This window comes from Gopherus evgoodei, chromosome 4 (assembly GCF_007399415.2).
Source record: "Gopherus evgoodei ecotype Sinaloan lineage chromosome 4, rGopEvg1_v1.p, whole genome shotgun sequence".
NCBI lineage: Eukaryota > Metazoa > Chordata > Testudines > Testudinidae > Gopherus > Gopherus evgoodei.
Genome location: NC_044325.1, coordinates 141088144 through 141115826, shown reverse-complemented (window position 1 = coordinate 141115826; position 27683 = coordinate 141088144). Strand labels below are relative to the sequence as shown.

The following is a 27683-nucleotide window of genomic DNA, read 5'->3' as shown; positions in this document are numbered from 1 at the left end:
CTCTTCTATTGTTTGCATGTTGACTCTGACTCTCCTCTCTGCATACCCTACCACTGGGACATACCATTTCCTCCACTTCTAACATTTTCAAGAAATTATTGGTTGTAGAAACCAAAAGACGCTTTTGTTTGCACCTACTGCCCACCTCTGCATCTCACCTAAATACACAGAGAACATCTGAAATAAGACTTCCTACATCAGCTTTATTTAAAAACACGAGTAATGTTTTTCATGAACAGCCCAACTCATGGTGAACATGTATGATTCAGATTACATCTAAGACAATGCCTTAAATACAAACTAAATAGAAAAAGAAAGAATAAAATATTTACAGAAGTAATGGCATACATAAAATTCTGTCTTCATAGACAGGACTTCTCATCCAGAGAAGGAAGTGAACAAAGCTGACAATGGAATGGAATATTCTGCTTAAACACAGGGAGATAACAAGCAGCAGGGAAAAGATTTTTAGATCACAATCTCTCATACATATGTGTCTCTCTGAAAGTTGCTTCCATTTGTGCACAAGCAACCAGAAGTCTCATTGTGGAAAGTCCTTCAGCAGGATGGAGGGTTGTTGCTTTTCGGCTTCTTTGGGATGAAGCTTCCTGCATGGTGTCCCTCCTAGAACTATAACAGCAGTTTCTTCAGGAGCGGGCTTTTTAATTTAAAAATTGATTTTGGTTCAAATCTTCCCTATAAGAACTAAGTCATCACAGTGGATTATGAAATTATGTATCTGTTTTCTTTCAAAGACAAAATATTTACAATACAATTATATATTTTTTTAAAGCCTGCCAGCAGCAAAAGTCTTGCCTCACCTATATCCTCACAGCTCAAAGTCGGAAGGGACTAGCTTGTTGAACGTTTAAGAAAATTAAAAAAAAAAAGTCAAAATGAACATAAGGTGACAGGATACACAATACATCCCAATCTCAACCGTTCTCTCCAGTACACAGTTCAGACAAATGGACTGTCAAGCACAGAAGACTAGTTTTCCTAACATCCCAACCCCAGGTGTGTACTTCTTAAATGATTAGTTCAGGCAGGGGGGATGAGGGGGAAGTTAGAGAGAAAGGTATCCACAGGACAGGGGAGGGCACAGAGTTTGCTCTGACCACCGTAGAACACTTTTCTAAGACTTGTCTGACTTGACACATGCTTCCTATTGGCTGAATTCCAGCATAGTGCTACATCAAATCAGACAAGCCTATACAGCGAACTGGGGTTCAAAGAAAGCTGGAAGTGTTTTCCCATCAGTGCCAGCAGCTACTGCTTCTCAGTAGAAGAAAAGTCAGCAGAAGAGGGAAGAGATTCTTGGAAATGAGAGGCACTTTTAAGACCCATTTTCAATTTACTGATGTGCAGCAGACCACGACGGGGTTACACCACTTGCCCCAGGACCTTACTTGGTCAACAAAAAGTACCAACCTCCCAAGACTTAGTACAGTATGATTCAAAGGGAGGAAGGCAGTCTTCATGTACTGTGTAGCTGCTGTTTTCCATACTGATATTGTGTTGTCCCTGATAATTAAAAGGAAGTAAGGCTGGATGGACTAACCCAATCCCGCACCTTTGGCAGTATGTTTGGCCCACATTACTGTAGTAATTATCCTTCTTGCCCCACTTTTTCATTAATTTTCCCTAGAATGTTAAAACAAGAAGGTAAGGACAAATACAACTCAAGAGTTGCCATAGTAATTCCAGGCCAGCCAAGAAAACAAAGCAAAAGAAAGCTTTGAAACACACTCACTGAGTTTTGCACACCTTGCTGAGAATTTTTTTTTTTTTTTTTAAAGCCTTCACAGCCTTAAATCAGTGGAAGAAGTTTACACCCCTAGGCTTTGTAGATGGGCTCCAGGATCTTTCTGGCCTGAAACTGTGTAGTGCTTTGTCCTCACATATTCAAAATAGCTGCCTGTGGTAACAGGATGGGTACACAGGCTCTTAACTCTCACCTGCAGGGAAATTAACAATGATTGAGTGCAGATATTGCCAATTTCTACAAGCTCAAGTGTACTTGAAGACTTGTGGCAAAGCCTCATATAGAAGAAAAAGGTTTATCTTGGGTATCCAACAAAATAGAGTTTAAAATGTTTTTTGTTTTAAAAGGTTAGTATAAGTCTGGTTCAGCTGTCAATCATTTCAGACAGTTCAAGCAGGAGGTCATCCTCATCTTTCCCTGGGTCCAGATCAATCTCTGCTTCCAGTTTGCCTCCAGAGATTTCCCAGATCAGCTTCTCAAAGTCATCTTCTACGGATAAGGGTGCTTTCCCAGCTGTGGTGGAGCTCAGTCTGCGGGTCTTTACTGCTGCCTGTGAAGAGGTTGGGCTTGACATCTCTGACTGAGCAACAGAGGCTGCTTGGCTTCCTACATGCAACTCAGGGCTTGGGAGAAGAGAGAGAGCAATTCCTTAATTGAAAATATCTATTTTGCCAAACACCCTATCTTACTGCAGTGTTACCCCCCACACCTCCAATCCTTTGGAACTGCTGTGTAATTAAGCAGTGGCTGTCTCTGAGTCCAATGTAATATTACAGGTACATTCTCAGTTTGGAGACCTAGACACAACTATGAGAATTAAACCAATCTTTTTCCTAGATCCCCAAATGCTCTGCCTCCAAAGACAATACACTTACACTAATTTACTAAACTGATTATAAAAATGTGAACGGATAAAACTTTGTGAACAGTTTGTTAAAACAGATATCAACTATTTACTCTTTGCATCACACATTTGGATGAATTTGGTGCTTTTGACAGTACGAAGCTGACAGCAGTGGATTTCAGTCCCTGATTCAGCCAGCTGCTGCATAAACTTGTCTCACCCAGCTCTGAGTTATTTTCTTCACCTAATATCCCTCTTCTCTTACAGAGCCTTCTGCTGAGACATGCATTTGGTCACAGAGAATGCCAGCTACTAGTTAGCATTTGAGGAGGAGCCAGCAGGAAAGTCTTCCCTTATCTACAACCCACTCCAACACCACCCTCGCCTCTTTCAGGACTTCACAAGAATCCAGAAAGATACTACTGCAAGTGATGCCAATTCACCAACATTAACAAAATCAGCTCAAATGTTTTAAAAGATAATCCAAAGGAGAGTCTGCTAAATAGTTAGAAAATTAAAGTAGGGTACGTTGCAGGGTTTAACGGATATATTATAACATTGATGACCTCAAGTCATCTTCCCAAATGTCAGGCAGACACTGTACTGAAGTTTCAAATTAAAATCCCAGTGACAAAAACCTTTTCTAACAGGAACAGGAGCAAGTTGCAGACATTACCTGTCTCTGGATTTTGCTCTCTCCGGTACAGTGGCTGGACTATCCTCTGGCAGGGCTGGAACAGTAGTCTGGGAAAAAGCAAGGTGAAAGTTAAAGTACAAAAGTAAAATATTTCTCAGCAGATTTTTTTTCCTCCAGCATAATGCCCGTCCCATCCCTGCACAGCCATATCATCCCTGAGCCCCAAGCCAAAACAATTCTGGGCCTTCCTAGACAAAGTGAGCATAAAACTCGATGCCTATCGAGGGCCTGAAATCTTCAGCAGTAGTTGACTAGCCACTCTGGAATGCACGTAAGTGGCACGTACTTCACTCCACTGAGAAGACATTTAACTAAGAACATTATAAAAGTGCTGTTACTCATTTAATAAAAGATGGAGGAAGATGCATCAAAATCATACCATGGTATGGTAAGGGACTCAGATCTGGACAGAACTGCATAAGAGAGATAAGACATCTCTATATCTATCTTTGATTTTCTCTTAGGGACAGGGTGAAACACTTCTGTTCGGGTTTCACCATAGGCTGTCCAGCTTGTAAGCCAGTCCCTTACCAAAGCTGATTTTTTAGCTGGGAGCTCCTTCAAGTCCCTGCTAGTGGTGCTCAGTGGTTTCACAGCTGCTACGGCAGAAGGATGACTTTCAGCCACCTTACGTTTCACGGCCTGCTTTGCAGGGGAGATGGTTTTCACGGCTGACGGCTTCACATTCACCTTGGGTTTGGCTGGAAAATAAAAGCAAAGGAACAGAAGCTGATTGGTTCCTAGGATTGATGCAGTGTCCTTGCTCCTCCGTAAAGCCAGAAATGAGTTTAAGGCACAGCACCTCGTAACCTCCAATTAACCCTTTGGCAGGTAGTTCAAATACATGTATTCAAAAAAGAACTAGATAAATGCATGGAGGATCGGTCCATCAATGGCTATTAGCCAGGATGGGCAGGAATGGTGTCCCTAGTCTCTGTTTACCAGAGACTGTTCATTCCCTCTGGGGCACCTGGCATTGGCCACTATCAGAAGACATGGCACTGGCCTAGATGGACCTTTGGTCTTACCTAGTATGGCTGTTCTGTTCTTATGTAGTCAGCAATCTATAAAATGCTAATAGACTTACAGTGTCTCATCTTATCAGCTCTAACACATTTCAGAGAAATTACTTCACCTTCATTAACACAGCCATCTTTGGAGTGGAATGTAGGAGCTGTACAGCAATACTACCCCACAGTCAGGGATGACTTTATAAACCAATCAGAAATGAAGGGGAGAATATAGAGAAAATCTGGACAGCGTCAAGATCCTAAGCAATACCACCACTTTTCTAGGGTAACTTCACTGAGATATCAGTGTTCACAAATGAAAGCCATTTTTTAGTTATTTTTTTGTTTTTTTAAAAAGTTTGGGAATTTTAGGGCTCTTGAAAAGGAAAGGGTTAACACAGATGAGAGCTGGGCAGAAAGAATGGGCAAATTATGTATAGGCTTCCTCTCCCACCCACGTCAAGGATCTGCACAACTTGTTACACTCCTGTGCCAATGCATCTAAATCCAGAGCAGCAGTATCTCCTTTTACTATTCCATTCTTCTTCTGAATCAAGGTCTGGCCATTTCGCTCCCGTGAGAGTTTCCCAGAATCCAGTAGTTAAAAAGTGTTCTTACCATGTAGAAGTCTGTTAGTTATATACTTAGTGGTATATGTAAAGGTGCATGTGTTGTATTAATCTGTTTATTTTCAAGTTCTAGAAGGAAATTGCCGCCAGTGAGCTTCCCCACTGTCTGCAATTTGGGGGGCGTGTCATAAACAGATAGCTAAGGGTTAACATCTCTTTCACCTGGAAAGAAGTAATCTGAACACCTGACCAGAGGACCAATCAGGAAACCAGACTTTTTCAGATCTGGGTGGAGGGAGTTGTGTGTGTGAGTCCTTTGTTCTTGGTTTGTCTTCTACCTGTCCCTCTCAGCTTTGGGAAGGATTTTTTCTATTTCCTGCTTTCTAATCTTCTGTTTCCAAGTTGTAAGTACAAAATATAGTAAGGCAGTAAGGTTTCTGTTGTTTTTCTTTTGTATTTACATGAATATAGTTGCTGGAGTGCTTTGAATTGTATTCTTTTTGAATAAGGCTGTTTATTCATATTTCTTTTAAGCAATCGACCCTGTATTTGTCACCTTAATACAGAGAGACCATTTGTATGTATTTTTCTTTCTTTTTATATAAAGCTTTCTTTTTAAGACCGGATGGAGTTTTTCTTTAGTGGGAACTTCAGGGAATTGAGTCTGCAGCTCACCAGGGAATTGGTGGGAGGAAGAAATCAGGGGGAGGTCTGTGTGTGTTAGATTTACTAGTCTGACTTTGCATTCCCTCTGGGTGAAGAGGAAAGTGCTTTTGTTTTCAGGACTGGAATTACAGAGGGTGGACTCCCTCTGCTTAGATTCATGGAGGTTGCTCTCCAGGAGCACCTGGAGGGGGGAAGGGAAAAGATTTATTTCCCTTTGTTGTAAGACTCAAGGGTTTGGGTCTTGGGGTCCCCAGGGAAAGGTTTCGGGGGGACCAGAGTGCCCCAAAACACTCTAATTTTTTGGGTGGTGGCAGCAGTACCAGGTCCAAGCTGGTAACTAAGCTTGGAGGTTTTTCATGCTAACCCCCATATTTTGGACGCTAAGGTCCAAATCTGGGACTAGGTTATGACATTGACAATTTAACAAAATATGCGTCATACTGTGCTGCATTTGTAGTCATAATTAGACTTTTCTCACCATCACACTAAAGAGTGGGCACTGGTCATCTTTCCCTGAAAATACTGAGCAAGATAATTGAGTGATTTGGGGAACAGATTAAGTGATCCAGCTCCTAAAGTTAAATCACTGCTACAGAAAATATTACACAAAATGATATTAACCTTTAGCCTTTCGCTCCAGAGACTGAGCTGCATGTTTCACTGGTAGTACTGAACCCTCTGTTCCTGGACTTTCCATCACTGCTTCCTCTGATTTCACAGTCAGTCTCTTTGTCAACCGACGAGTTGCCCCAGGTGTCACTGTGGACTCAGGACTTCCAGCCACTGGGCTCTTCTCTTCAATTGTTTCTTCTCCAGGGGATGACATAGCAGATATTTCCTTCTGGAGCTTCTCCTTCTGCCGTGGCTTCAGCTGCCGATTCTCCCTCAGTATTTCTTCAGAACTCTTCATTTGAACTGTAGAGTTGTTTGCACTCTCATCTGAAGACTAGAGAAAATAAGAGGAACAAGATGGGACAAATCTAGGGAGACTTCATAACAAAAATCTAATCAGCAATTCCTATGGAGAGGACTCTGAGCTCATCACCATCCTAATATCTGTCAGATGCATTTTGGTAACCTACATCAAGGTTCGCTAACATCCTCACCTTGCCCACAGAGGCTACAAATCCCAGCATGGGTTGCCCCTTAATCAAAGCAAAAGACTCTAGCTGCAATCTATTCATTCTTAGTAGGAGCTCAAGGAAAACATCAGTTGCCAATCCTGCCCTCAACAGACAGATTACCTCTGATTACAAAGTCCTGGCTTTTGTTATTGCTATCAGGACTTCTTATTCATTGCTAAGTATAAAGAGCAAGAAATTCAAAGCCATTTGGTCATTGCAATGTTGTCTTGAAATGCTACCACAGAAGACAGGACTTTAGATTAATCTCCAGAACTTAGATGCAGAAATGTACAGACATCCCCATTGCATCGGAGGTATGTGTCAGGTCATGCTGGTAAACAGAATGTGGATGTTATCCAAGGCACCTTCTGACACACAGTGTTTCCTAAATTCTCCAGGGACTCACCTCTGCAGCCTTGTCTGCTGGGCCAGTTCTGAGGGGCGGAACGCTCAACTCCACCAACTTCTTTTCTTCTCTTCCAGGTGCTTTAAAACATCCCAAACCCACATTGTTAATTCTAAGAGTTCAAACACCACAGATCTCCTGAACAGCATTTCACACTATCGGTTTCCAACCTTTTGGGGGCAAACGTACCAGTTTAATAGACTAAGAATTTGGCTGCAGCTTGTGCTCTACAATCTTCCATTCAGTTGTACACACTGTAATCATGAGGTCTGGGTTGCGCTACACACCAGAGAACTTTTACTTGCTGCTGACCAAGCACTGTGATGACCCAAAGAGACTCCCAGTTAATGTTACATCTGAAAGATACTTTCTACAGTGCGCATTAGGTATTGTGCACAGGGAATGAATGAATGGGGCTGTTGTCTGTAGGACCCCTGCCTTATTTGTCGTAGAGGTTGAAAAGTGTATAGTGAAAGAGGCAGAGGACTATAGGATGAAAAAGGATGATTTCATGGGTAAGCGGTTGAATACTGCCCAGGTAAACTAGATTATATGCCTGCCTCTGCCACAGAGTTCCTGTGTGATGCTAGGCACCTCACTCAAAACTAGTGTTAACAGCTGGCTACTAATTGTGTGTTCCCCATTTTCTGGGTGCCCAACATGAGACACCTGTGTTTTAAGACACAAAAACACTGAGGACTCAGACATTAACGGAATTGTGCTTTGAACATACAAAGTGCTCGTGCTCCAAAAAAAAGCAAGTCCTAGATATTTCAAGTTGGGCACCCAAAATTAGTGGACAATTTTGGCCTTAATCTCTCTCTGTGCCTCAGTTTCCCAGCTGTAAAAAAAAAAACACAACACATACACACACACCCCTCCCTCCCTCCCAGGGGTGTTGTGAAGATGCATACATTAATGTTCATGAAACAGTGACTCCAATATTATTTTGAGAGGATCACAGAACCTCCCAGGAGGGAATGAATTTTGTATTCAGAACAAAGTTTGAGGCCTGAGTCCACACATTCAATACTGCATTTTGTCATCCACACGAAATAACTATGCATTCACTGAATGAGGCAGGAGCCCCATAGAAGACACAGCAAATGATATGCATGACAGTCTTTAAATTACATATGTACAAAGCAGCAAGTAAGGTTGACATGGGCAACCTTGATTCTGGCACTTCGTAATTTTTGACTTTGACAGTCTTCTAGCTGTAATATGTAGTGGAGTGAGTGAATTCTGAGTAAGCTGAAAATACTAGCAAAGAAGGGGGAATCTGCTGCACTACAGAAATGGCCAAAGCATTTGTTACCTGTCAGCTTTGTAATACGCAGTAATCTCCTCCCGGTGGGAGTAAGTTCAGGTTGCGGTGGCGTATTTAGGGTGTTCTCTGCACTCTGCTGCATCCTCATGGCTTTCTCCTGCTTGATCTCCTCCAATGTTTTAATGCGCACCTCCCCTATTGAAATGGCTTTGCCTGTTGACTCCTCCAGCTGCCCTTTGCTGGTTATAGGCGGAGCTGCAGTGCCCTGCTTCTTGGGCTCACTCTCAGTCTTGGGCTTGGTAGGGCTTTCCTCCGCTTTTAGCTTTTCCTCCACTTTTAGCTGCTCTTCCTCTCCCAGCTGCCTGTTTTTTTTCTCAGCCAGGACCTCAGAAAATGATTTAATTCGAATTGTTGCGGAGGGTCTCACCCTTGGATTTGGATCTTCTGTTCTACAAGTTTCTTCAGGCTTAGGTTTGGTTTGAGGTTCTCCCCGTCTCTGGCTGGCTTTCTCAAGACGGATTTCTTCTAGTGTTTTCACACGGATCTCACCTGCTGGTTTTGCAGCTCTCTCTGTTGTCACCAAAAGAGGAAAAACCCAAAACATTTAAAGAAAAGACTGTGACCTGTGCATTGAAAAAAAACCCATAAGTAGCCATTTAGGACCCCCCAAAAAACTGTGAATGTCGGTATGTCAAAGAGAAAAGAAACCAAATCATAATCTAAGCTTGTGAATGTGGTTTAGGGAAGCACGTATATCAAATTGTAGGGCAGACTCTGATCCCTCTTCTGTAAACAATCTATTACTACTGTGATGACTGCAGCATAGAGGTAAATCTGCCCCATTCTACCACTACCTTGTGCCTCCACTGGCATTTCCAATCCCACCTCTTGGTTTCCAATTTCTATTTCACTTGTCTCCAAGCAGGTTTGAAACTCTTCTACTTATAAATAGGCGAGCAAAGCTTGCTGAGGCACAAGTGGAATCAAATTGGCTGTCAAGTGCCAGAACTCTCATGCTGGCAGATACAGGAACTCTAATGGCTAAGAGTAGGGTAATGCCGACTGCTGAGGAATGCCAGGTCCAGGAAAAAGAGGAGCATCAGCTTTAACACACAGCTGTTACCTGTCTCCGTGCTAGTCTGCTCAGCTGGCAATCCTAGCCTCTCCTTAAGAGACTTGGGGACTTGAACTGCAAGAACAAACACAAAGCAGTTAGGTGGCCTTCTCCTTTGTCTCTCACATAGTTCCAGGAAATTCAAAGTTACATTAGAGGCGTCATCTACATACAAAGAACCAAAAGGGAACTACAAACTGAAGTCTGTATGTAACAGATGCAAAGATTTCTTAAGCAGCGGTACCTTTCTTTGGTGCTTTGTCAGTCTTCTCCAGAGATTCAGACTTCTTTCCCAGCCTTTCAGCAAGGCTACGCTTCAGTGGAGGGCAACTTTCATCTGTAAAGCCAAACATGGTGGAAAGAAAGTCAACAGCTAATACTTGAACATATTAACAAGAGCTTATACATAGGAGGACTTGAAGACAGAGGAGTCGCCTAGAAGCTCTGCCCTCTTTACCTTTTATAGAGTTTAATTTTTCTGTGTTTATTTTCCAGCTGCTAATATCTGCTATTTCTACTTCTAAGTTATGGCTCCCAAGTAGCACAATGGTTCTCAGTGGAAGAAGCATTTTGAAACCCAAGTAACAGAAGATAAGGATGTCAGGAGGGTAAGAGGCTCTCTGAGAAACCCTCCTTTATGAAGCAACTGCCAAATCAAGGCAGGGACTCTCAGAATTGAAAGTTCTAAAGCACCTCACAAACTTATTGGGGTTCTCGTAATAAATTTTTGGTCGCCTCAGAGTGTGGCCACCAACTTTTGCTGGTGAGTGTTATGTCAATTTTTCCTAAAACACTTAACTTCAGGAAAAACAAATAAAAATGCACATATACATGTTCAAATCATTGTAATTTATTTATGTAGAGGTTTGTTGCAGACTCAGTTAAAAGTAATGTACAGTCATCTCCATTCTTTATTGGACCTAAACAGAATAGAAATACAAATAAGGTGTTTTGCACAGTCTTTTGCTGTTGTTGCTTTCGTTTTTTGGGTGATTTTTTTAAAAAGACTTGCTAGCTAGTAAGTCCTCTGCTGGAAAAAGATGTATTTGTATATGTATTAATATCAGTTTCCACAGCAGACTTACTAGCTAGCCAGGGGGCTGTGAAAAGTGATATTAACAAACATACAAATAAAAATTTTCACAGCAGACTTACTCAGCCAGTAAGCCCTGGATAAGAGATGGGCAGGGAGACAGCAGGGATCGAGGGCAACGGATGGATGGCAGGGGAGGCAGTGGGGGCCAAGAGTGATGTAGGGGGGTGGTGAGACAAGGGCTGGCACCTGCAGGCAGGATCCAGGGCTGGAGCCCAAAGCCCCAAGACCGGAGCCTGTCACCAGCCACCTCAGGGCTGAAACCTGAGCCTCACTGCCCCATGGAAGGTGGGGAACTCACACTGGCTGCCTGTTCCTCTGGCATTTGTGGCTCCAGAGGAGGGCAGTGCCAAACCCCTGCTGATGGCCCTGGGGCAGGGATCACTGCTTTGCACCCCACCCCCACTGCCAGTCACTGCCAGGAGGCTGTGGTAGCAAGAAAAGCCCCAGGTGACCGCATGCGACCACAGTGGCTGCATTTGAGAAATGCTGTCCTACAGTATCTGAAATGCAGACATGTTTAAGGAGAAGGGCACCAGAACAATATATCTGCACAAGCCTGGGGGCAAATGCAATATATCTGCCTTGGTGTTTTGGGGGCACCATATTTCTCTGGTAAAGCATACAAGAAGCCACAAGCTCAGGAATTACCAAATAGATGACTTGATGGCTTCTGATTTAAGTTAAAGAAGCAGAGTATGTAAACAGCTGGAGTTCCCACACTGCTTCTGAGTATACACATTGCGTAGAGTCAAAAAATTATCCCCTTCTTGAGATATCTAACTATATCTAAATATCTAACTATAAACCTTACCCTAAAAGCTTTCTCCTCAAGTTTGGCTGTTCCTAGGGTTTTCCTGCAAATCCTCACCTATCCAAGTCCCTTGTTCCCATTTTCCAAAGAGAGACTCCTTCCCCTTTGCAGTCTGGTTGGGGTTAAGGATCCATCTGTTAGCATGAGTCAGAGCAGCAATTACTCTGCAATCTTATGCAGGGCTGTAGAAACTGCTACCCCATTACAGACCAGCATTCAGAAAATGGGAGAGTCTCATACATATTCATTTTTTCCTTAAACTAAATTCCTATAGCTTTATTTTGTTCTATAAAATATATTTTCGAACCACAGTAACAGAGCTGCAAGGAACTTTATAGGTGTAATGGCAGATGGGTGTTGCAGATTTCATCTTAAGTGCATTACCAGAGCTGTGCAGAGGAAGCTGACTCTAGCCAGCATTATTTCTCTAGCTTATGAGTTCTTACCTATGGAGGGTTTCCGTTTTCCCAGTCTCTCTGAGAGACTCAATCGAATCAGAGGCTCCTCACCTGGAAGAATGAAACAAAAGCATCTTTAATTTGGAAAAAGCAGTAGCCATATATAGATATAAGATTATCTTGCCAGTTTACACAAGTGACAGACTCCTATCGTAAATCATGAGATTTTGCCTATTAGCGAGGAAACAAAAATGCAATAATATTGCATCATAAAACATTTTGAAAACGTGCTAGGAAGTGTCCTGTAGTATACTTAGTAAAAATTGTAGTATGAGATCTCGCTTCAGCTTTCTGCTATGACTCTGATGACAAGTGTCCAAGTTACACACTGTGCTGATTAGGGAGGGTCTCCTACAGCAGAAGTATTCACAAAGTTAAGGTTTTACTCTTCCAAGCAAGGAAAATGCCTCTTGAGACCACAACTTCCATATTCGGCCTCTAGTCTACTAGACACCTTTGAAGATTTATTCCTTACTAGGATAAACAACTATCAAACAGCAACGAGTCTCTCTCTGGAAAAAAAACTGGAACCTAGCATAGTCTTACTCCAGACTACCTCATGAACATACTCTCCTCCCATCCACACCTGCTAGCATCCTCTTCAATGCCACAGAGATTCTCTGTAGCTGCTTCCTCTCATTAGTCCTCCAGTTTTCTCCTGTTTGCACCCATTCACTTCTCTCTCCTTTTGTTATTTGGTTCTGTAGCTATATCCTTGTGCAAACGCTTGTTCTGATCCTGTAAACACTTGAGCACATATGTAGCTCTACTCACACCAGCAGACCTGTTGGGAGTAAAGTCAAGCACATGTTCAAGTGCTTGCAGCATTATGGTCACATTTTGTAACACTGGCTTGTTATGGTTAGCTTGAGCACTTCTCCGTAACCCTTTAAAGGTGATATGCAGATGCTGAATGTCCTCACGCAAAAGTCAAAAATCTATATGCTTCTCTGAGTACCAGCACTGTCAGAGGTTTTCGATATATCCAGGCATTCTTCCTTCAGCAGAAAACCATGGGTTTCAAAGCTTTAAATAAAGTCTTCAAACACCTTTCGGCACTATCAGTAGCAGATGAACGCCATGTTGGCCAGAGAGAGCGCAAGGACATCTGGACCAACACTACAGTCTAAGGAGCAACTAAAATGGAACCAAGGGAGCAGGCAGCAGTTATCATTACCTTGCTTTGCAGACAAGGTTACAGTTCTGATCACCGTCCGTAGGTTTTCCTTTTCCGGACCAGGAATGGTCTGGGATTGGACTGGATAAACAGAAACTCCAGAGGGGCCTTCTGATCACAGCAAACAAAAATATATTCAGTTAGAGAGGGAAAAAAGTTAAAAAAGCCACTTCCTTACCACATGAGGAAAAATAGACATGGATTACTTTTTTCCTGGCAAACTGATTTTAAATCACTTCAACAAAAACATTATTTATATGCAAATGGAAATCAAGGCCCAGATCATGCAACTGAGGGTGTGTAAAAACACCTTTAAGAACAAATCTCCCACTCAATCAATTGCATATCTGGGCCACAAGAGAAGAGTAAATACAAAGGACTGCACAGAATAGTCCTAGCCAATGCTTGGCCAGCTATCCAGATGCTACAGGGGAGAAAAGATACATAAGGCACAACAGCATGAGAGTATATTCTTGTACCCATCTCATTTTGACTTTACTCCCTGCTTTAGAGGACCTGACTAATACAAGAGAGCTTGTGCGATCTGGACTCCGCTTTTAACACCTGAACTATTTTTAAACCATTTTTTCAAACAATACAGTCCTTCTCTGAAAGCAAATACAGATTATCTCAACAAAAAAAACCCTGTGAGTCATCCTGTGTATTTCCCATGCACGAAAAACTGTTGTCTCTCTTGAGACAGGAGTGCCATTGAATTTGGGAGGGAGGGAGAGTAACTCACCACCTTGTTTGTGTGATTTTTCCTTCATTTTTTTGGACTTGATTTCTTCAAGTGTTTTTATTCCAAAATTCAAACTGTTATCTGAAAATGCAGAACTGTGAATGAACCCAAAACTCAAAAGCAATGGTGCATGTCTATGAATACAGACCAAGCTTCTCAACATTTACTGCTTTTTCCAAAAAATAAATTTGCTTGGTCTCATGGGAGAACAGAAACTGCATTTTTAAGAATTACCAACATCTGCGCTATTAGTCACTTGGCCTACCTTTAAGGGGTTTTGTTTGTTTTTTTGAAGAGTGTGGGGAAATCCAGTCTTTGAACTCCCCTTTGGTCTCCTGTGGCAGCTGTCACAGAGATGCTCACCTTCCAGAGCCATTCTGTGTTCCCATTTCTCACTGTTCTTCCACAAGATGCTGCTTTCTGAACTAGCTGCAGTACACTTCTTCAGCTGTCAGAAGATGCTACTGCATGACCATACAAATACCCCCCTTCCCTACAGAACTTCCTTGGTGATGTCTGTTTAAGGAGTAAGAACCTCAAAACTACACCTGCATGGTCATTTAAAGACGTAGGGAGCAATCTTCCACCATCTTACACTAATGAAAACCAGGAATAACTCCACTGAAATCAGTGGAGTTACCCAGTGTAACTAAGGTGCTCTAGCCTGATGACCTGCATGCTAACTCATGAACCACTCCATATGCTCCTAAAGCTAGCGAGATTTAATGTAAGCATTGATAACCAAGATGAATTTTTAAAAAGGTAACATGAAAAGTCACACTATCATTTCCTGCTTCAATGCCTACTGCGATTGCTTAACATAAACCAAAAGCGTTTGAAAAAAAGAATGAGATAAGCATTGACTGAGCTATCCTGTTTGTGACTGGTGAAGAGTGGCTGATACCCAAAAATCACCTTACTAAGAAGCTCAGCCAATAGCTAGAATTAAGGTTTTTACCAGGCAAACCACAGGGGTGGTCATTTATTACATTTGACCAACACCTAACAAAATGGGGTCTAAAAGCCAACCTGGCTGTGACCTTTAGGAGCTCCTGCAATAGAAACATGAAATACCTTGTTTTGAATTAGCACTGGATTTCCGAGTAGAAATTATCCGCAATCCATTATGGGTTTCTGCAGCTGGCTGCTGAACAGGTGTTTTAGTTTCATCTCCCTCTTCAGAAAGCTGATCTGAAAGGGACAAAATGTTAGCTCACATTCAATTAGTATCAGGAATTGGACAAGACTGTGTGCACTTTGGGGCAGGGAGAACCAGGAACCTTTTTGTTCTGGTTGCACACAGCAGCTGGCACAATGGAGTCATGGATCATGACTGGGGCTCTTAGGTGCAATGGTAATACAAATAACTAATAACTAAACCTTGTGCTTTCAGATATCAGACCATGCATTACACAGCACATTTCATCTAAGGGGTGCAAAGGGGTGACTACTCTCTTCATTATGCAGAAATGGAGGTATTGGGAGGTTAAGGCCAAAATGGTCAGGATTTTTGGGTGTTCAACTTAAGCACCCAACAGCTCCCTCTTACTTCAAACAGTGGCCACTTAAAAAAACGTTGGCCTAAGTGACTTGCCCAAGTAGGGCCATGCCAGAGCTAAGATCTAGGTCTTGTGACTCAGTTCCTAGCTCTTAATTGCTAGACAAAGCTAATTCCTGGATTGCCTAGAAGTGTGATGGTGCTTAAGGATGAAATTCCCTTCCTGTTTCCCTGTACAAGAGTTTAGAAAAGCTTTCCTCCAATATTCCAGGTATTGGCCATTGCACGGTGCAGAATGCTAGACTAGAACTACCACAGGACTAACCATGTAAACTGAAGGTTGATTACTAGGCCAGCAAATGCATCAGTGCTGTATGTATTTATTTAAATATCGGAGATATAATATGCTTTAGAGACAACATCTGCTCACCATCATCATCTTCATCATCATCTGCAGCATTGATTACGACTGGAGGATGAGTGGGGCTGGGAACGTTTTCAGAGTTTTCCACTTTCATCACCCCCCGCAGCTGGAGGGAGGGGTTGGACTGGACAGAGAGTTTATTCTGCTGCAGCGAGATCTGGGTCACCTTCACCTCCTCTTCTACAGACTCAGTCATACTTGGCAGCACAGCTAGAAGAACAGTAGAAACACCTGTAAATTGCCTATTTAAAACCTTGAATCCAGCACATTCATTTCCAAAACCATAATGCACATAAACTTCCAGACATGCTGAACTTTCCTTCACTAGGAGCGAAGAGACTCTGCCCAGTATGAATATTCCAGGTGAGAGAGCATGGATGTCTGGTTATTATTTTACAGCCCTACAAAGCTCTCTCTCTTCGCACCTACTGAAAGGTTAAGTGAGATGAGGGTAGCCTAAAACAGAAGGAAAATATTAATAAAAGGGAGAGAAGCAGCTAAGCATAAAAAAAATTGGGTGAGATCCCCATAGCTCTTCATTTCAGCCTTAACTACAGCTGGAGGCCCATTTCTTGTGCTCAGGCTGGCTGGTACAAGTCACCTGTTGTACAGCATCAATGCTGCTATATAAGTAACAAATTTACTTCCTGTTTTGAAAATATGAAGACTTCTTGTCTCACAAAGCAAAAATGAACAAGGTAAGGGATACTTCAACTCTTGGGCCAACAAGTTTTAATATCAACCTCAAGAGCCAGTGTTTGTTTGTTAATGAAGCAAATAATGTAATATTTGTTGCAGTGGTCTCAGACCTGATTTTTAAATAAATATTTTTGACGTTTTAGGTCAGACTGGTGTTCCATTTGAAACTACCACAAATTTTAATTTCTATCATGAACAACTGAGCAACCTTTGTTTTTCAACTACCTATAGCAGGAGCACTCGGAAATATCTGTGCAAGTAAAAGTCCAGAGGTCGGCTCTACAAGGTTTCAGGGATCTGGGAAGAATTGCCGAAATAACTCACTTTTGCTTGGAGGTAGGAAGAGTCCATCAACGTAGCGTCCCTTGTTGTGATGGAAAGCGCAATTTAATTTCTTACAGCCAACTGGCTGGTTCTCCCAGTAGCAAGGGATCTCACTGCGTTTTTTCTTCAGACAAACAAAACAAAGAACCAGGTTAAAGTCACCCTGGAAAAGCTATAGAGTCATGCAGTTATCAGATGGCGTCCAAGTGGCATAGAATGCTCACAGAACAATCACAATGCAATATTATGACTTCATTTCCACAGGTCAAACATGTCACAAAGATAAAGTATTTTAATATATTATTAGGACATCACCTCATAACTGAAACAAAAATCCGATCTAGTGCTCTGGGCACATATACAATCTTTACAAAAACTATGACAATCACAATTTCGCATCTCTCTGTCACTACACTTCCTCTTTCCTTTCTCCACTTTCCAGTCTATTATAGCCCCCGACAAAACCGATGTAGAAAACTGGAGAAGTCGGAGATGGAAAAGACACATTAATCACATTTAGTTTATCTCCCAAAGCGCCAGTGCAGGATTATTCCCCAGTGCTAGGGACACCACAATTTTAAGTAATAAAACCAATGTGACTACTGCCACTTCCACTGAAGAGACTATTCCAGTGTCTAGTAGATATCACAGCAAGGAGCTGTTCTTCTAACAAGCTTAAATTTTCTTAAATTCATCCCTTTACTTTAATCACTGGAGGCCAGTGTTGCTTAGAGCAGGCAAAACTGATACGTAAAAGTGAACCCACTCTATGCTCTTTGCTTCCTACTGTAAATTATTGTTCCAATTCAAACCCAATTAGGAAGTGCCAAAGTAAACTGCTTGCACTGAGGAGCCTCCAATCAGATCCACTTGTACGATTCTAAATCCGTTCTCATCTTCTTGGTGTTTGCATGTTCTGCACAAGCATCTGTGACAAGACTACCACAACAGTCAACCTCAGTAACACAAGTTTAATTTTAACCAGTTCACTGAGCACCAGATAAAAAGCACTGTTCGAAAACATACTTGCAAAATGAACACTTACATCAATCTCCATGTGCCTAAACCTGCAAATACTCCTGAAGCAGCGCCCTTCCTGCCAGAGTGTGCAGACAGTCTCATTTCCCAATGCAGCTTCACAATGACGGAAGGGACAACCGTCCCCCTGTGCCAATGGGACAAAAGCAAATAAGATGTTGCAACCTGAAAACCCCAGGTACAAAGAGAGCGGTAAAAGTGGGATTTTCTGAGCTGAAGGAAAAAGGCTCAGTGACTGAACTGATCCTAGTGTGGGGAAATGGAAAAGCAGATGAATCAAGAAGAAGAAACGGGGCAATGGATGAGAAGTGCATTCTCAGGGAGAAGGCAGAAATAATTAATTCTATGGAAACATTTTGAAAGGTCCTTCCTGACATTATTTTAAACCACTATCTTAACATCAGACAAACACTTTAGAGGTGGCTATGATGAAACAAGTCAGGATATATTGTGGATGGGATAGAAGAACAAAGATAAATCAATAACCACTTAATAAAAGAAAAAAACCACACACACATACACACACAAAAGTGTAACATTTACATCCCTATATCCTACAGCCAACCTCAACCATCTTACTGTTGCATTTACACTTGATAGAATTCTGTTTACTGTATCATCCTTAAGAGCTATAGTTATTAATGTTAATTTAAAATTGAGATATATTTGCCACATTAAGAAATTCAAAAATTAGGCAGCAATCAACATGAGGTGGGTGAAGCATGATGCCTGCAGCTCTTGAAAAACTGTATGCCATTGCAAAAATAGACACTATTATTTTCCTGCTGCCACAAAAAAGGGCATATATGTTTCTGCATCTGTTCACTGGCCATAGTCACGTCTGTAACTTCTGGAGCTTATTTATTTAACAATGAAACAGCATACAGAGTAGACACAATATAATATGGATTTTTTCCCCGATGGCTAGTTCATTGGGCCCAATAAACAAGTCAGCTCTAGAAAGAAGCGGAATGGTTTAGCTGACTGAAGGAGTCAGGCGTTCTTGAGTTCCAATCCATCATTGACATTGACTCCCTCCATAGCTTGGGCAAGTTGCTTCAATTCCATGTCTTGATTTACCTATCTTTACAAGGAGTTAATGCCAACATCACAAGTTATTCGTAAGGATTAGCAACCAACTGCTTGAAAAGTATTAATTGGTATTACTGCTTGATAAAAACAGGAGCAGGGGTAAAGATTAATGCTATCTCTACACAGATGATCTTGTATTATTCTACCTTGAAATTTATTCCTTTCCAGAACAGATGGCTTGGTGTAACAAAACAAGACGGGTACACAGGATATGAAATCAGATGTGACACTTCAGGATAGATTCTACTTTCAAATTTAACTATGAGACATATATTAAATTATTTGAGAAACTCAATTCATCTGTTTTCTTTTTTTAAATGTGTTTTTAAAAACAACACACCTTGGTACACGTGGAATAGAAATAGAAGTAGCAATCATCTCCTTGTTTAGACATGCTGGACAGATTGTTAGAATAAGCTCAAGTTATCAGGGCTATTGCTCCACACAGACTTCTTCCTCTCTTAGTGAAAACAGGCTTCACCCTTTCTTCTTCAGACGTGATCAGTGAAATCTTCTTTAAAAAGTAACCTTGGAAAAGGTAGCTTGAGGGGAATAAAAATACATAAATCAGATCATCATCAAGTGACAAGTAACTTTCCCTCTTTCTTGCACCAATGCCATTTAACGAGTTTGAAGGGACTGTGTTAACTTGACTATTTTGAAACTGACCAGTTCCAAAAAAAATCCCAGTTCTGAAGTACTTTCAAGTCAAATGAGTTTTGTCTGTGATTTAAAATCAAATAATGATTTTTCTGTGTCCTTATTGACAATAAAAAGTTGTATTAGAATAGAACAAACCGTGCTCCATACAGAGTTACGTGCAGGATTGGGTGCCTACCTCTGAAGGAATTAATTGTGCCTGGGAAATATCTCTGGATGATTAATTATTGTTATAAGTCATATTCTTTAAAAAATATATAGTTTCAGTTATAAGCCCTCCCTTCCCACCCCCACACTATACCACGGGGAAATTAGATATCTATAGATTAACATACCTGGATAACCTCGGCAAGAACGTTGGTCTTCACAGACTTCCAATAAATTTCTCCTGTAGGCCGAACCAACACTCAATCCGTGAATTAATAATAAAGGGATAGAAAGAATTTTCTCCTCACATTGCCAAGGAAATTTCTCATCCACAATTCAGACACAGGCTGTGCTTTTAAACATCTTACAACTACTGGAGGAAGCAAGTCCATTTGAATACTCTCTGTCAGACTGGAGACAGCGAGGGTTAGTTAGCTCTTCAAAAAACAGTTTATTTAAAGATGAACTTGTGAGTCAAAGCGGCTGCAAAAATGAAGATCCATCTTCCACAGCCAGACAGTATAATTTTTTTTTTTTTAATTTAAAAACTCAATAAGTTCCAATTTCTGGTCTTCAAGATTTCTTCACCTATTAAGAAAACACAAAAACCTTCCCCCATCTTTATTACCTGTATAGCAAAAACATACTTGTATGTATAAACATACATATGTATATACATATATACAAATGTGTTTATACACACACCAATATATTCAAATGTGGTAATAAAAATGATATATTTGGGCTACTTGTCACTTAAAATGCACCATACAGTGTCTCAATTTGGGGGAATGGCAAAAACTGAGGAGTTATAAAAGTGCCACACAAATACACTTTCAGGCCAATGCTTTATAATATGGGCAAGTTTGGATCTGGCACAAATATACACATGTATGTACATGCATACAGTATATCCATATTTATACGCTCAAAGCGTTCAAAGTATGCATAGTCTGATATCCATACTGTAAAGAACAACATGTAGCTCTGATCAGATATTTAAAGTTGCAATCAAGTGCAGAAAGATAGCAAGCAGTTCTAAAATATAGCAAGCTGTAAGAAGCAGGGAAAAGCTCAGTTTTGAAGAGGCACAGCTGCATGACACAATTTGGAAATATTTTTATTTTGACTTTTGGAAGCCAATTTTAATTTCTTTTATATTTTTCAAATACTACTGGTTTGTGATCATATACTGTTCCCTGGTATATATATCCACCATTATCCATCGCTGTGAGATGGCAAAGGTCTGAAAGGATGGCTTGGGTTCAATTCTTAGCAGCCAATGACTTTAACACCATAAGGAGCTTAAAGGTGTTTCCAGTTACCACAAACAGTTTAATTTCACTGTGAAATGAAACATTTCAGTTTATTTATTTTTACTGAATGCCATAAACCTGCATTTTTGACCATTAGATCTAAACTTAAGAGATTCCAATTCCTGGGTCATTCAAAGTGCTGAGAGAGACAAGGTGAGTGAGGTAATGTCTTTTCTTGGATCAACTTCTGTTGGTGAGAGAATTTGGTCCAATAAAAGATGTTACCTCACCCACTTTGTCTCTTTAATAACCTGGGACTGATATGACTTCAATAACATTGCATACATTAAAAGCACTGAAACACTTCTGTGCTAATTCTCTTCCAATTCTATCTTAGAAGAAATTGAATGAAGTAGTTCTTACAAATTAATAATGTACCTATTGTATTTTATTAAGATTAGACCTCTTATTCTCATGCACTAGTGAATTTTTCCAGGATTTTTTTTTGGGGGGGGGAGGGAGAAGAGGAGAAAAGGGAGGGACTTTCCCTAAATCTAAAATAGTGAGAGGAAAAGTTGGGTTCTTGTACTAGTTATCAGTTTCAAACTCTTGACAAGGGGAATTTTAAAAAGGTAAGAATCAATCTCTGTCCTTCCTTTAGTATCTAAATAATTACTCACTTTTGACTTTTGTTGCCTTTACAACTGGATTTTGTATCCCAGGTAACTTTTGTCTATCTGTATCTAACTACACTAATGTTCTCTCGGTGTGCAATTAACATATATTAGATACAGGGAAGTTGTGCCAAATTCACTTTCACTAATATCCTCCAGAATTCAATGCAATTTCAAAGTGTGAAATGCCTCCACATAAATCAAAACTTATTACTTGGCAAGTAACGGACAATGCCTCCTGGTCTGTCTGATAATGTGTGCTATTTTCGATTATTTCTTTCAATATATTTGTATATTACCTTCCATACTTCGGCACATACTTACTACTCTGCACACAGTGCAGGGTTTGAATTACCCTCACTGAAATTATACTACCAAGCAACTCAAGCCTCTCAGTTCTATATAAGCACTACAAATAAAATATGTTAACACAGAAACTAGACTTAATTTTTTTTTTTAAATTAAACTTTAGGTAGAACAGCAATTTAAATACTACAGAAAATCAATTGAGTTAACCCCTTAAAGCTTAAAATAAATGAATAACTCTGGCGCACTCAGCAAGCTTGCATCAGAAACTGATTAAGAACTTCAAAGCCAATCAAATCCTGAAAATTACACTGGTGTTCACACTGAGATTGAGCTGTGGTTCACACTGTAATTTCATTTTGTACAGGATCTTAGTTATATCAAAACAATAAATAGAGACCAGTGAGAAGAAATAAAAAGCTGGGGTCACACACTTCACCCTCACTAAAGGAAGACAAGAATACAGTGAACATTTACCCAGTTCATTTTCAAGCCCTGTCTTTCTCAACACTGAAAAACTGTGTTAGTCACTCATCCATCTTTTCAGTTTGCCAGCCAGCATTAGTCCATAGCCTTTCAACAGTATGCTGGGATTATGGGGGAGAGAAGTCCAGAGAGGGAACATTTTTATACCTTAATAGGTGTCATAAGGGAGCACTATTCAGTTACTACTGCCAGCACCATGCTTATCAATGATAGATACCTATCTAGTCCTCTTTATGATTTTAAAGCATGAATTGATTTTGCTTTCTCTTTATTATTGACCTATTTTTGTATTTTTAATTATTTTAAAAAAATAGTTATTTTCATTATTTATATTAAAAAAAACCTATGTGGTGTTTATTAGGACACTCTGAACACAAGATCAGGAGTCAGGAACTCCCAAATTTTAATCCCACCTTTCTCACTAAGTCAGGCATCAGTTTCCTGGCATATAAAATGAACATAATGCTTTTTTACCTACTTCACAGGGGCATTTGGAGGATGTTGTAAAGTGCCCTTAAGATGGAAAGCACAAGAAGTGCTAGATATTAACAACCGTACAAGAACAGTACATAGCAGCACAAATCCCAGCACTTCAAATGGTCCAGAGCGAGAACAAACGGAAGCTACCAACTCTGGCTAAAACATCTCATCCTCACTACTCTGAGTGATCTCATCCTCTGTGTCAAAGCCCAAGGCCAGAGTGGAATAGTCATAATTAATAGTTTTTAAGTTCATTTTAAGGAACATTAACTGTTCAATGTTGTCAAAACCTGGACTAGTACAGTGTTCTGAAACAAGGTGTCTGGGTGCGCTGAAGACACATTCAGAGTGCAGACTACAGGGAGGGCAGCTGAGATACTGAATAGCTACTCGGGTTAATGCAGGCCATCTTCTCAGTTTCCCCTGCCAGTAAGTCAGGGGGTCATCTTTAACCGTTATCCCTGAAGACTCATCTTGAAAGTACTCTTCTACTATTGCTGCAGCTGATGGGCACAACAGCCTCTTCTTGCCTATTAAAGCTGCACCACTCGAAGAGAAGCCACTGAAGGAATCTGAACCAGAATAATCTTTCTTAAGGTGAAGAGCAAAAGGATCGGTTCCTAAAAGGGATGAATGGCCTGATACTTCTGTAGCATCCAAGGAGCAATCCTCCACTGATGTGCACATATACTCAGATACTACTTCAATAAGGATCTGTTTATAGCTTATCAAGTCAGTACCTTGAGGAAGGAATTCTTCTAAATTGTCTTTAAAGCAGGGATCTAATAAAGTGGCCAAGATGTAATGTTCAGATCTGAGCACGGTGCTCAATCGGGAGTCAGTTTCGAGCCTCAGAGACAAGTCATCCACCAGTCCGAGAGCTACAGTGGCACCTTTGATTTGAAAGTCTTTTCGCATGTTCTGCAGAGTCAAAAGCAGGCGGTGAACTAATGGCAGCACCTGACTAAGACCTGCAGTGCACATACTCACTTTCTGAGTGGCTTCTTCAAACGGCTCAAGGATGTCACACACATGAGCCATCAGACACCACTGAAATGAGGTGAGGATGACCCCATCCACCCTCCCCACGTGGTGTTGCATGGAATAGTCATGCACTGCCTTCTGCTGCTCTAAAAGTCGCCTCAGCATATAAAAGGTGGAGGTCCACTGGGTGGACACCTCCTGCTTCAAGTTGTGCTGCGGAAGATGGTTTGCATGCTGAAACTCCTGCAAAATTTGACGGGCCTTGACAGAATGATTAAAATGATGGCAAATCTCTCGAGCCGCTACTAACATGCTCCTCATGCTTTTGTGCTCATGGAGGAAGGCCTGAATTACTAAACTTAAACAATGCATAAAGCATGGCACTTGGGTAAAGTCTCCATCTCTCACTGCATGCACAACATTGGCAGTGTTGTCAGAAACTATGAAGCCAGGAGTGAGGGAACTGGGGGAAAGCCACACACCGATTTGGTAATTTAGTTCTTGTAAAATACTGGCTGCTGCATAATCTTTAGCAAAGCCAGTTACACAAAGAGCTGCCTGCTTCCTACAACTGGGAGTTTTGCTGGCACCATGAGAGGAAGATAGCAGCATTTCAAAAGACACCCAATGTGCCATCACTGTCAGATAGTCTGTGGTTGGTTCATGGGTCCACATGTCAATGGTTAAGTGAACTTTTTTGCACTCAGCTTTCTCCAGAGCCATGAAAACCTTTTCTCTCACAACATTGTATAACCGGGGCACAGCCTTTGTGGAAAAGTAAGTTTTAGATGGCAGCTGATAGCCTGGTGCCACTATCTTCATGAATCTCTGAAAAGCAGGGGTAGAAAAAAATGAGTACGGTTGCATATCCTCAATAATCAATTCTGTAATAGCCCTATTTATCCGCTGTGCAACCGGAATTTCATGGTATTTAATTTTCTTCTCAGTAGTGAATGTTTGAGAGTCTTGAGGAGTCCCAAAGTTGGGACTTATGACCTTTCTTTTACCAAGCACTGGCTTAGGAGATAAAGTTGGCCCATGGACACCCAGGCCTTGAGACGTTAAACTGTAACTGGCTGTAAGTTTATCCCTCCGAGACGAGAAATAGCTTGAAAAGCTTCTGCGACAGAGAATTGGCCTGCAGATGCCGTTGCAGCGTGGAGGTGCCAAGATGAGTGCCTGGCCTGCCTCGACTGACACTCTTTTTACAGACATTACAAACAGCCCTGCAGGTATACTGAGGATCAATGTAGAAGAAGTTCCAGACGGCTGACGTCTTTGTCCTGGTTCCCGGCATCAGGACGCGTTTGACAGTATTGCTTTCAATGAGAAAACTCTCTCTGTCTTCTCCAGATGCACCAGAAACGACTATTGCTGCGGCTGCACTGGCTGCAGTCGTTGCGCCTGTGGGACCCACATCTTTGGCAATTTTTTTTGAAAGCTCTGGTTTTCCTGGGTATAACTCATTAATCTGCAGTCCTTTTCTTCTTCTTTTTTTGTTGGAAAACTGGCCCAGTGCCTCTTCCACACTGTCACTGTGCAAGTGAACATTGGGACTATATTCCAAACTCCCACTGCTGCTCAAACTGCTAAATCTGCTATCAGGGGAGATCGGTGACACAGGCACATTAAAGGCATATTCCTCCTCCCCTACACTGCTTCCACCAGTAGCACTTATTTTATTAGCCACGGCCCAATACACAGAATGCTTTGCTTGGAGATGCCGCTGAAGGGTCGATGTGCCGAGGTGGGTGCCTGGCTTGCCACGGCTGACGCTTTTTTTACATAGGCTGCAGATGGCGCGACAGGGGTACTGGGGATCAACATGGAAGAAGTTCCACACGATGGAAGTCTTGGCTCTCGTACCAGGCAAAAGAACTCGTTTTACTGTATTGCTCTCGATAAAGAAGCTCTCTCCATCTTGCTCAGGAGCACCAGGCATGACTACTGCAGCTGCAGCACAGGCAGCTTCAACAGCACCTGCCGGTCCCAAAACTTTAACAAATTGTTTAGACAGCACCAGTTTTTTATGGTGTGGCTTTCCCTTAGTCCGCAACCCCTTCTTTCCTTTATGTTTGGCAGGTTGCTCCACCCCTTCCGCCACCACCTTATCATCCTCCTCAGTGTCCGAATGGGCACTGGGAATAAATTCCAGACTGCCAGCACTACTAAAGCTGCTGCATCTACTACTAGGGGAGACAGGGGAGACTGGCACACCGAAAGAATATGCACTCATTCTCTATCTCCAAAATTTATGCCAGAACTGGGAGTAATTTTACTATGGAATTACTGACAACTGATCTTGCCCACTTACGTGATCTTTTCCTGAGTGTCTGGAGGAGTCAACTTCCTCTTCAACCAGTTGCATGAATGGGGATTATTTTAAGAGGAAAAGAGATAGACGGAAGTACCTCTACACCAACTTTTTCCTGAAACACTCGGGTATCCAGCCCCAAATTTAGTACCGTCTATTAAGCCTAATCAGTTGTATACACATCCAACGTAATCGCATGCCATGGTGGTAGTTCCAAGTTCCCTTGTTTCACAATTAACTATTCCCAGGATATTTCATTTTTATAATCAAATAACACAGCAGTCTATTCTGAAAATAAGGTGCACAGCTCAATCCCCGAGTGCAATGTGCACTCGTGCACCCCAAAGCACCAGTTTTGGGAATGATTTTCCGACTCCACATAATGATAGGTATGATATGAGGAGCTATTTTCGTATTTTCATTCTCAATTAAAAATCAAAGTTGACGGGAAGGGTTCTGCTGTTTGTTGGTTGGTTTTAGGCAGCCAAGGCCAATATCATCAACAATCTGATTTTGTGTTTTTTTTTTTAAACGAGCTAAAGAAGAATTTAAGTCAGCTACTGGGTGCATCCAGAGTTAGTCTAGATCCTGATTTCAATCCCTTTGGGGTACTGTGTGCAGCCTGCAAAATCATTAATTGACAGCAAGTTCCTTGTAAGTACCACCAGAAACAGGAAGCACAGTCTTTAAACTCTGAAGACCTTTTTGTTCTAAAGGGAGCCACCTACGCTGGAATCTTCTCTTTGCTCCACTTAACATCTGGGGCTGAGCCAGGGACTCTCCTTTCCCAGGAGTCCACAGGGAGCTTGGGGATGGGAAGAGAGGGAGCAAATATTCTTCACTCAAAACCCAACGTGCCCAAGGGAGGAGAGGGACAGTGCCCTGGCAGTAACGGGGGGCCTGGCATGGGAGGGGAGAGGAGGAGGAACTCCCGCTGCAGCTTCCCTTGGCGCTGCCCCAGGGACCCTTCAATCTCAGCCGGAAATGGGGGGTCTCCCCTACTCCCCCTCTTTCCTAGGGTGGGGGTGGATTACCCCTGAATTGGAGCCCCCGGGGGTTCCCGCCCCGGCTCTCTAGGGCTGAGGGAGCGGCCAGGGGAGGGCCCCGGGGCCGGCGGATGCGGCCTGGTCCCCACGGGTCGCTCCCGGGGGGGCGGGGAGCAGGAGGCCCGGCCTCGGCCCCGGGGGCTGGCGAGGAGCCGGCCCCGGTTCTATTAACGGGCTCTAGTTACCGGCGAGCGGGGACTTTACCGAACCCCAAGGAGCGGTCGCCTCCGTCGCGGCTGCTGGGTCCCCCCGCTCCACTGGCTCCTCTGTCTCCAGGCCGGGGCCAAAGCTCGGGCTACCCGCTGCCGCTGCCAGCCTCAAAGATGGCACCCAACACCAACATACGGGCACTCGACCCGCCCGCAACTAACATGGCGACCGGCGCGGCTGCGCCTGCCTTCACAAAACAACTCCCAGCATGCACTGCGGTATCGGCCCGCCGGCGCCCTGGAAACGGCGTCATTGTTGCATGCCGAAGATGTAGGCTCCACGAGCTAGGTCAGAAC

General features: G+C 42.1%; 1 protein-coding gene across 8 annotated transcripts; it reads right to left on the bottom strand.

Moving 5' to 3' along the window:
• Nucleotides 1-183: 183 nt before the first annotated feature.
• Nucleotides 184-27543, bottom strand: ZC3H11A (zinc finger CCCH-type containing 11A). Of its 8 annotated transcripts, none has more exons than XM_030561481.1 (18): nucleotides 27363-27543; nucleotides 19820-20219; nucleotides 19165-19366; nucleotides 17740-17859; nucleotides 16695-16818; nucleotides 15678-15881; nucleotides 14824-14940; nucleotides 13750-13830; nucleotides 13008-13118; nucleotides 11819-11881; nucleotides 9710-9802; nucleotides 9475-9540; nucleotides 8400-8921; nucleotides 7082-7161; nucleotides 6173-6497; nucleotides 3838-4007; nucleotides 3286-3353; nucleotides 184-2388 (listed from the first exon to the last, which is right to left on the bottom strand). In XM_030561481.1, exons 3-18 carry the CDS (start codon nucleotides 19216-19218, stop codon nucleotides 2130-2132), a joined length of 2457 nt encoding a protein of 818 aa, XP_030417341.1. In that variant the 5' UTR covers nucleotides 19219-19366; nucleotides 19820-20219; nucleotides 27363-27543; the 3' UTR covers nucleotides 184-2129. The 8 variants fall into 8 exon arrangements, with proteins under 8 accessions (XP_030417341.1, XP_030417342.1, XP_030417343.1 ...); XM_030561482.1 differs by having other exon boundaries at nucleotides 19820-20042; XM_030561483.1 differs by having other exon boundaries at nucleotides 19820-19872.
• Nucleotides 27544-27683: the final 140 nt, after the last annotated feature.